The 10,948-nt window shown below is 38.1% G+C and overlaps 1 protein-coding gene and 1 long non-coding RNA gene across 2 annotated transcripts; both read right to left on the bottom strand.

The window, feature by feature from the left end:
* Positions 1-1,107: 1,107 nt before the first annotated feature.
* Positions 1,108-7,252, bottom strand: LOC142504998 (uncharacterized). Its single transcript, XM_075617826.1, has 4 exons — positions 6,387-7,252; positions 5,616-6,295; positions 3,316-4,798; positions 1,108-1,603 (listed from the first exon to the last, which is right to left on the bottom strand). Exons 1-4 carry the CDS (start codon positions 7,250-7,252, stop codon positions 1,108-1,110), a joined length of 3,525 nt encoding a protein of 1,174 aa, XP_075473941.1.
* A 773-nt stretch (positions 7,253-8,025) lies between these two features.
* LOC142505805 (uncharacterized) lies at positions 8,026-10,583 on the bottom strand. The gene is made up of 3 exons (XR_012804501.1): positions 9,519-10,583; positions 8,409-9,336; positions 8,026-8,148 (listed from the first exon to the last, which is right to left on the bottom strand). It is a non-coding gene; the product is annotated as an uncharacterized LOC142505805 (long non-coding RNA).
* Between the last annotated feature and the right edge of the window lie 365 nt (positions 10,584-10,948).

The following is a 10,948-nucleotide window of genomic DNA, read 5'->3' as shown; positions in this document are numbered from 1 at the left end:
ACAAAAATTCTTCAAACCGAGAGACATACTCTCCACCTCGATCACTTCGAATCATTTTTATTTTTGAACTCAATTGATTCTCGACCTGATTCTAATTTTTAAAATCTTCTAAAGCTTCATCCTTACTTTACAATAGATAGATGTAGCAAAACTTTATGCAATCATGAATGAATGTTATGAAGTACTTTTTCCCACTCGAGTTTGCACAAGTTTTAAATCACATACATCAGTGTGAATCAATTCAAGTGGTTTACTACTTCTTGTCACAGGAATGGAATAGAGTTTTGGCTATCTTTGCTTCAACACAAATCTTACACTTATCTCGTGGATTTCTTTTAAATGCAGGTAGTACATTTAAATTTGCAAGTCTTTGTAGGGTGTTGAAGTTAACATGTCCTAATCTTTTATGCCATAAATTAGAAATTTCAAACAAGTAAACAAAATTATCAACTTTATTCTTCACCTGGTGGCGGATAACATTCATTACATTCATTTTAAAGATACCATTGTCTTGGATACACTTTTCCTACAAATACACCGTTTTTAGTTAGGACAAACATGTTTGATTCAAACACAAGCTTAAAACCGACCTTACTCAACAAGGATCCAGAAACTAAGTTCTTTCGAATGTTTGGCACATGCAGTACATTCCTCGGCGATATCTCTTTCCCAGAAGTCATCTTCAATTCCACCTTGCCAATCTCTACGACCTCAGACGTCGTAGAGTTTCTCATAAACAATTTCTTATCACTTACAGAAGTGTAGGATGTGAACATTTCTTTGTCAGCACAGATGTGGCTAGTGGATCATGTATCTACCCACCATTCCCTTGGATTATCCACCAAATTGGTTTCAAACACAACTGCAGATAGATCAAGTTCTCATAGGTCTATTGGTACATGCCTTTCCTCAATGACGTTTTCTTGCTTTAGTTTCTGATTTTTGTTGTCTTTCTTTGGAAGACGACAATCCTTGGCCATATGATTCGGCTTGCCACAGTTGTAGCAAGTTGCCCTCGCTTCTTTTCATTCAGAGGGCACTTTCTCTTGTGATTGGTGCTAAATTCTGTCAGATTGCCCTTGGCCTCGGCCTCCATTGTCCTTTTGTCTATTTTGGCTCAGAGTTTCGAGTATCTTCCTCAATTCGAAGCCTCACAATCAGATCTTCGAGTTTTAACTCCTTGCGTTTGTGCTTAAGGTATTTCTTGAAGTCTTTCCACATTGATGGAAACTTCTCAGTAATAGCCGCCACTTGGAATAGTTCATTGATTTCCATCCCCTCTGCTAATAAATCATGAATAATAATTTGAATTTCTTGTACCTGGCTTATTACAGATTTGGTGTCCACCATTTTGAAGTCCAGAAATCTACCAACTACGAACTTCTTGACTCCTGCATCTTCTGACTTGTACTTTTTCTCCAATGAGTCCCACAACTCCTTGGATCTCTTGACAGAGCAGTAGACATTGTAAAGCATGTCGTCAAGTCCGTTTAAAATATAGTCTTTGCAGAGGAAGTCAATGTGGTTCCACGCATCGACATCAGTCCTTTGTTGCGAGTCTGTATCGCCTTCGGAGATGACAGGAGGGGACTCTGTCAGAAACCTGAGACAAGCTCAGTGTGGTCAGATAGAATAGCATTTTCTGCTGCCAACGTTTGAAGTCGGAACAAGAAAACTTCGTAGGCTTTTCACCGTGAGCAGGACAGTAAACACGAGAGTGAATGATGCAGTTGACATATCGGCAGAATGAAGATCAACAAGAAACAAAAAAATCAGTCTTGCGATTGTAATGTTACGTTTCCCGTTCATCTTTGGAACAGAGAACAATACATGTTGAGGCAAGTAAAATCCTTTTTCCGCAAGACGAAATTTCCCGTATTCACGTGCTATACGAAACGGCAATCGTCCCCAAGATACAACAATTCTAATCCATAATGCAACGAAAATGTGTGAAACAAAAGATATGCCGGAGCTTTTCAATTTTGGAGGGAAAGAATGCAACGAAAATGTGTGAAAAAAGTGTCTGATGAATGCATGGATATGGACTATTTAAAGAGTGAATCATACACGCAAGGGGACACATCCAGAGGACACACCCTTCTGCGATAAGTCATGGGACGCACCCTTCAAGGCAAAGGACACATGGTTTTATGCAAAGGGACGCAGTGCAACGCCAAAGGACAGTCACTCGAGACGCACTGTTCGAACTGAAGCACCAAACTGGTTCGGACTAAGCACTGACTGAAGTGTGCAAACATTGGACTGTTTCGAAAAAAAATTATTTTTCCAAATAAACTTTGTCCAAAAAGATTAATATGGTCAAGAAATCTTTCGGCACCGCACCGCAACGAGCCGGGCCGAGTGTGTGCGTGTTTCTCCGAGATCCAGCCTGTCAGCGTCTTTCCCTTTCCAAAAACTTCTGGTGTCTCTTGGGGCTCAAACCCTTAACTCAAACTTAGAGCTAATAAAAAATCTTTTTTTGATACATTTTCCAATGTGAGAGAAGACTTTTGGCACACTTTCCAATGTTCATTCACTCATACTTATCTAACATGTAAGATCCCAAGGACAGGAGAGGAGAGGAGAGGAGAAGAACAACTTCCTCAAGTGCCTCGATCGTTTCTCCCATAAAACTAATTAGAGGAAGTGTTCATCGGTGTATGTTGTTAATTGCTTGCATAATAGAAAACTATATCAATTAAGGGCAATCAAAATATATCTTCACAAGCCACGAGATTAATTAATTGAACAATTTAAAATATATATGAAATTTTTATTGATAGAAAAATTAAATTATAATATTTGGGGAGATTACATAATCATTCATATTAGAAATTGAAGAACACCAGAAGCTAAGAAACGAGAGGAGTGAAACTTTGATTTCTAAAGAAATGAATCCAATGTCTTACAATAACCGTCAACGATGTACCCTATTATATCAATACAGAAATGCTATAAGGAACACGCTTAACAAAATACAAATAGAAGAAACGTGTTTCAATTTATTTAATACGCCGCCCTCAAGATGGAGCATGGATGTTGTGAATCCCCATCTTGGATAAGAGCATGCGGAAACGAGTTGGCAGCAAAGATTTAGTGAACAAATCAGCAAGTTGCAAGTGCGTCGAAAGATGCAAGATCTTGATGAGTCCACTCTGATTTTCTCTCGCACAACGTGGCAATCAATTTCAATATGCTTCGTTCTTTCATGAAAAACAGGATTAGACGCAATATGGATGGCTGATTGACTGTCACAAAACAATACAGCAGGCTCATGACAGGAGACACAAAGATTCCTTCAATAACGACAACAACCAAATCACCTCACAAGTAGCATTGGCCATTGACCTGTATTCGGCTTCGGCAGACGATCGGGAAACGGTTTGTTGCTTCTTAGACTTCCAAGAAACCAAGGACTCACCAAGGAGAACACAATAACCAGAAACTGAACGCTGAGTATCTGAACAGGCGGCCCAATCCGAATCAGAGAAGAAACTAAGCTTAAATGAGGTTGACTTACCATAAAAAAGACCTTGACCAACCGTTCTTTTTACATATTTAAGCACTGAATAGACAGCCTGTAAGTGTGAGTGTCGAGGCTTGGATACAAATTGGCTTAACTTGTTAACGGAATAAGCTAGGTCCGGCCTTGTGATGGTCAAATACAAGAGCTTCCCCATCAGCTTTCTGTAAACAGAAGGATCATCTAATAGGTCACCATCTTCATTATTGAGTTTCAAGTTGGCATCCAAAGGCGTTGTGCGAGGCTTGCATCCTAAGAGACCTGCTTCAGTAAGCAACTGGAGAGCATAATGTCGTTGACAAATGGAGATACCACGAGAAGATCTCGCAACTTCGATCCCTAGAAAATACTTCAAACTGCCCAAGTCCTTCAGTTTAAAATGACTATCCAAGAATATCTTCAAATCTAATGCTTCTTTTTCATTGTTCGTCGCAATAACAATGTCATCAACATAGACTAATAATGCTAAAAAAATATCACCTCTTGATCGAGTAAACAAAGAACTATCAGCATGTGATTGACGAAAACCAATGGTGAGTAATGTGGATAAAAACTTGGAGAACCATTGACGTGAGGCCTGCTTAAGACCATATAAAGACTTATGCAACTTACAAACTGCATCTACGGGAAGATCTTCCTTTTGACGGTGATATCCTGGATGTAGTGCCATATACACCTCCTCAACCAAATCACCATGCAAGAAGGCATTATTTACATCGAGTTGGATAAGGGACCATCCGCGAATTGCAGCCAATGCTAGCAAGGTTCTGATCGTTACAATTTTGGCCACGGGTGAAAATGTTTCAAAATAGTCCACCCCCTCTTGTTGTGTGTATCCCTTAGCAACCAATCGAGCTTTGTACCTTTCTAGTGAACCATCAGCTCGAAATTTGGCTTTATACACCCAACGACATCCTACAATACTCTTGCCATGTGGCAAAGAAACAATAGACCAAGTTCGATTACTTTCTAGAGCTTGCAATTCAGCATCCATGGCTATGCGCCACTCTGGTTTCATAACAGCTTGGGAGAAAGTGTCTGGCTCAACAATGGAAGAGATATTATTAACAAGAACTTGGTAAGAACTGGAAAGCTTATGCATACTAAGGACAGAAGATAAAGGGTGAAAAGTGGAGGATGAAGAAGAGGATGTAGTAGCATAGCAATGATAATCACTCAACCATGCAGGTTTGGTTGAATTTCGATGTGGACGGGCAGCAACCTCATTATTGGAGTTTATAACCGGGGAATCAAAGGTTGTGGAGATAAACCAAGCTGAGTTGGTAACACAGAATCAGCAAAGATATTGAAGTCGACAGAAGAACAAGATTCGCATTGAAAAGGAAAGACATTCTCATGAAATGTAACATCTCGAGATATGTAAATCCCATTGGTGAGAAGATTAAGCAATTTATATGCTTTATAACCAGGGGGATAGCCAAGGAAAACAGACCTTATTGCTCGAGGAGAGAACTTTGTGCGATGACTGAGGAGGGTTGAACCATAGCACAGGCAACCAAACACTTTGAGGTGTGAATAGGAAGGACTTTTGTGAAAGAGCAAATCAAATGGAGATTTATTTGATAAAAGGGAAGTAGGTGTGCGATTAATAAGGTATATGGATGTGAGAATACAATCACTCCAGTAGTCTAAAGGGATATGAGATTGAAATAATAAAGCTCGAGCCACATTCAAGATGTGCTGATGTTTTCTTTCCACAACTGAATTCTGTTGCGGTCGCTCCACACAAGAACGAAATGGGATTATCTCTTCGGACTTGAAAAATTCAGAAAACTTAAGTTCTGGAGCATTGTCTGATCGGACTGATTTTATTTGTTTATCAAATTGTGTATGAATCATCCGACAGTAAGAAGGAAATACATGCAACACATCAGATTTAGACTTGAGCAAATAAACCCAAGTATATCGAGAATGATCATCTACAATTGTGAGAAAGTATTTGAAACCATCAATACTTAAAGGGCTAAAGGGTCCCCAGATATCAATATGAATCAAATCAAAAGTGTTATTGGATAGTGAATTATTGGAAATAAAAGGCAATGTCTTTGTTTTGACAAAGGACATATGTCACAGTTCAACATATCAGTATTATTGATGGGATTAATGCTCAAAATCTTTCCCAAAACAGACAACTTGGGAAAAGAAGCATGTCCGAATCTATAATGCCAAATTTGAGACTTGGAAAAGGAAGCATTACAAAGTGAAGCAGGAGCTGGAAATTGGCACAGAATGTATAGATCACCCATTCTTCTACCCATCGCAATCATCTTGTTCTGTTTAAGAACCTGAATTTGACAAGAATCGGGAAGAAAAGAAACTGAGCAAGGAATTTGCTTGGTTAATGAAATAATGGACATCAAGTTAAAATTAAAATGGGGAACATAGAGAACATCTTTCAAGATTAACTCACTGGACAACCTAACTGTACCTATATGTGTAACAGAGACTTTCGAATTATTAGGCAATGTGACACTAGAATAGAACGGTTTGGAGTCGTGGAATAACCTCAAGGAACAATAAATATGGTGTGTGGCGCCCGTGTCTATGATCCAAGACAAAGAAAGAATAGGGGCATGATCATTGGATAATGAGGATGTACCGGTGAAACAAGGTGTAATATCAGGTTGGTGCTGTGAAACCAAAGTGTTGTTGTCACCAAGCTGAAGTTGCGATCTTAAGAAAGCAATCAGCTGTCGGCAATGGTCTGGTTTCAGATTCTCACCAACTGGGGACAGTACGTCATCAGGACAGCTGCGAGCATGATTAACATGGACCTTTCCTTCACTCTGTTTTTGCTTATACTTTGGATGACTGGGAAGGATATCCGTGCAACTTGTAACACTTGTCGACAGTGTGATTGGGAAAGTGGCAATGTGAACAAATACGCCTATCAAATGTGCTTCCCTTAACAGTAGGGGCACCTCTCACAGCAGCAGCATTCGAGGTATTGAAGACCAATGATTGACCAGGAATCGCAGAAACATCATGGTGTATAGACCTCTGCCTTTCTTCCTGAACCACCAAAGAGAAAGTCTTCGAAATCACTGGCAGTGGTTCCATCATCAAAATTTGAGCACGAATCTGAGCATATGACTCATTTAAACCCATTAAAAACTGCATCACACATTCCTGATTGTGATAATCCATCCATTCCTTTATCGATCCACATTGACAGACATAAATTGGCTGAAAATCCTTCAATTCATCCCATAAAGTTCGCATTCTAGTATAATAGGAGCTAATATCCATTGATCCTTGATGTAGTCCAGTCAAGAGCTTCTTAATTTGAAAAACTCTTGGGGCATTACTCTGATGAAATCTATCTCTCAAATCATTCCAAATTTCATATGCTGTGGATATGTACAATAAGTTGTCCGCAATTTCTCGACTAACAGAGTTCAAAATCCACGAGATTACCATGCTATTACAACGAACCCAAGCAGCATACAACAAATCACTAGATGACGGGCGTAATTGTGTACCATCAATAAACGAAAACTTGTTTTTAGCTGTCAAGGCCATTGACATCGCTCGATTCCAGGTATTATAGTTGTTACCTGTAAGAAGGTGAGAAACCAAGACCAAACCAGGATGATCGCCATTCTGCAGAAAAAACGGACTGCTCGAATCTTCAAAGGACATCCGACCACCTGAATTGTTCGAGCTTGTAGCTGGAGACGGAATTGGCACTTGATTCCCTCTCGCCATTGAAGACAATCAGAGTTACAGCTCAAAAATTTGATTTAAGCTCTGATACCATATTAGAAATTGAAGAACACCGGAAGCTAAGAAACGAGAGGAGTGAAAACTTTGATTTCTATAGAAATGAATCCAATGTCTTACAATAACCGTCAACGATGTACCCTATTATATCAATACAGAAATGCTATAAGGAACACGCTTAACAAAATACAAATAGAAGAAACGTGTTTCACTTTATTTAATAATTCAGTTTACTTAATCAGGGATTGAACTACACATTTCTCATAAAGGATAAATATTTGTTTTCCCAAAATAGATGATCTTTAGAAAAATATAATTAAAAAATATATAAATATAGTGTTTCGCTTTTATCCGTAAAATAATATAAAAATATTTATTATATTCGACAAATATTAGAAACTGATTCCAAAAAGTTTATAAGTTAGTACAATGAAAGCAATTAAAAATTAGACAATAATGATTGAAAATAAATGACACAACAATTTTAAAAAAAATTAGAAAGCAAAATTTATAGTACCTCAACCACAATAAATTTAAAGAAACTAGTATTATCTTCACAACACAGTTTCTTGAAGTGAAAATCAATTTTCATGTCATTAATAATGGAGATTCTTGTGTTAGTTCGCAGGATAACCCAGTGCGTATCAAGTGATAGCAACTGATGGGTTCTCATGTCATCAATAATAATAATAATAATAATAATTTAAGGGCAAATCACAATGAAAAATATTTAAAATTATAAATATATTCCAATAATTTTTATTTTAAAAAATATTTCAAAGGAATTATATTTTCTCCATCCGAGAATGCTATTTAAGTTTTCTTTAAAATATATGTAAAGATAGATCGAGTGTTTAGAAGGGGTGAATAAAGACCACCAACTTTTGTTCTCTTATGTTTCTGTAAAAGGTGCCCCTAACTGTTTTCAACAATTAGAAGCTAATCTAGTTCTAACTAAAAGCAGCATACAACTATTTTAGTGTGGAATCAGTCCACAATATTTAGTAAAACAAAAAGTAGTAGTCATAAGGAAATGAATAATAGAATGTTAGATAATAGCAGTTTGAATGATAAATCCCTTATGCGTCTCTTCTTATTATATTTTTATCAGGTTTCATTAAAAGACTTTGACTAGTAAAACTTTTACAAATCCACTTCAGTAGAACTTTCCCTTTCCTACTAAAACTCATGGATAGATATCCACGGATTCTGGATTTTCCCTTCATTTCTCTTCATCAGCTTCCCTAGCTTCAACAGCAGTAGAAGATTCTTCCCTATCTTTGTCTTTTTTTGGCAGCACGTGCCTTTACCTAATGAATTAAGTCAAGTAATTGTGCAAAAAAGTCTTCCACTTTAGAGTCCAAGGTCAAAATAGAAGTAGTCTGATATGTAATCTTGGCATCCAATGCATCAAATTTGACATCCAAATTCCGAAGAGAATTAGCCTGAGGTTGTGCTGAGGAACTGAGATTAGTTTGATCCAATATGACCTCTAATTGAGTTCTGATATAGTTTGATCGAAGCCAGTGAGATTGATTGCCATATCAATGACTTCCTTATTGAGCTTATGAACTTGGCTCTTCAAACGGTCTTTGAACATGATCAAAGAAGATTTGCCAGAAAGTTGTTCGAAATATATTCCTTTGACCAACTCATCCAGCTTTGCACATGTTTTATTGAAATCCTCAAGATGAAGTTCCAAAGCATGTGCAAGATCAGTAGTAGGTGATCTTGCTTTCATTTTTCGCTTGATATCAGATAGGCGAGTAGCACGCTCAGACTGAGCTACTCCAGAACCGCTTGGATTTCCATAAACACTACCATTGCATAATATAGATCATTTATAAGCTCTGGTTGTAGATGAGCTGGGGAGAATGGAGGTGCTGCTGACAACGGTGTTGTATCTTCTAGCAATGGCAATAGAGATTCTTGAGCAGTAGATAAAATTTCCCTCATTTCTTCTTGATGTTCTTCAGAGAGCATAGTAAGACCAGGACTATGAACTTTATGATCTTGCATAAGTGAGACTTCAGGATAGATGGTTGTGTCTAGTGCTGAAGTGTTTTGAACTACAGCAGCAGTGGGCGTAGTGGCAAATGATATGGAGATTGGTGCATCACATATTGGAGAGACAACAGTCATAAGAACAAAGAGTGAGTCAGATAGTGAGACTGTTTTAGTAACATAACATGCAGTGGAGAAGCAACTACAATAGTTACATATTCGACATTAACATGAGTAGAGATTGTACCCAACATTGGTTCAGCTGCTAAATATTTTTGACTTGCTCCGTTTGTAAATCAAAAGCAGTTTGAACAGAGGACTTGGGACCGAATTCCTCTGGTTATTCTGGAACTGCGGGCATTGTTTCCTTCACTTTTCCCGTGTACAATGGTAGCTTGATCTGCAGACATTTTTTCCTTCACTTTTCTCGTGTACAATGGTAGCTTGATTCCTAAACGTGGTTTCTGGCAGCGGTTCACGGATAACCTCTCCACCCAATGGTCTCGGAGCAATAAGAGATGAGGAATTGGAACTAGCAGCCATGGTGGGTTTGGATGCTAAAACATGAGCTTGAACCGTTGCAGATTGAAAAAATTTTGGAGGATCCTGTGGTGTGCCAGTAGCGATGAACTAGAACACTTTGTGCAAAGGAACGTCCTCATCTAATTTGGCTAGGGTTAGAGGAGAATTCAATTAGGGTTGATGTTTTCTTGGTGGTTCTGGATTTCTTATGGACTGATGTGGGCTTTGGTGAGAGTTGGGTTGGTGTAGTAGACCCTTCTGAAACTGTCTATTCAGAGTCATCGACTACTGTAATAAGCTTCTCTTAGGTCACTTTGGTTTTTTATGTTGTGCAGCGTCTTGCTTGGTTCTCACTTCTTTCTTGACCTCAACAAATTGACCTACAGTAGTCTTGGGTCTTAGAGCAAAGACATTGTCAGCATCAATCATAGCAGTGGAAGTGTCATCCTTTTCAGCAGTAATGCTGAAATCAGCATCTTTCAATAATTTGTTGATTTGAGCTCAAGATTATATGGTGCTCTTCTTTTGAACCATTTTCAAACATAGATTTGAAGACAATTGAGGTCCAGTTGACCTTGGTGCTAGAAGCGAGATCTGTCATAACTTGAACCATTTCTTTGATCAATTTGTCAAAAGTTCTAGCCCTGATCAGAATAGCATTGGAAACAATATCGGTTAGAACTTTAAATTTCATTTTCAGAAGTTTCTTGAAGCAAGAAGGGAAAATATCTTCACCAGTAGCATAGAACTCTTTCAAGCAGGCAGTGATATCTTCTTTGGAGATTGAAGAAAAGTTAGTAATTCTAAAAGTAGGAAGAGAGAAATTAGAAGCCAACATAGAAGCCAGCAGTGCTTCATCAATAATCAAAATTTTGTCACCAAAGGATTAGGTAAACTTGCCATCATTGGATTGTAGATGATTGATGGTCCTTCTAGAAAAGCTCTTAGACCCGGGGCCTCCAAATACTTGAACATGTCTACCAAACTTTCATCTTTAATGGTTTAAACATAGGAAAATTAGACTTGGCAAGCATTCAAGGAGTATGTGCTGGCCATTTCTACAAGTGAAATTGTAAAAAAGATCAAAATAAAAGTTTGCAACGAGTGCAAGAGATGCAAAGAAAGTAAAAGGCTTAAAGATTAAGAGTTGTGAGT

This window comes from Primulina tabacum, chromosome 10, assembly GCF_025594145.1.
Source record: "Primulina tabacum isolate GXHZ01 chromosome 10, ASM2559414v2, whole genome shotgun sequence".
Classification (NCBI taxonomy): Eukaryota; Viridiplantae; Streptophyta; class Magnoliopsida; order Lamiales; family Gesneriaceae; genus Primulina; species Primulina tabacum.
Note: the sequence above shows the minus strand (reverse complement) of the source record. Positions and strands in the feature narration are given on the sequence as shown.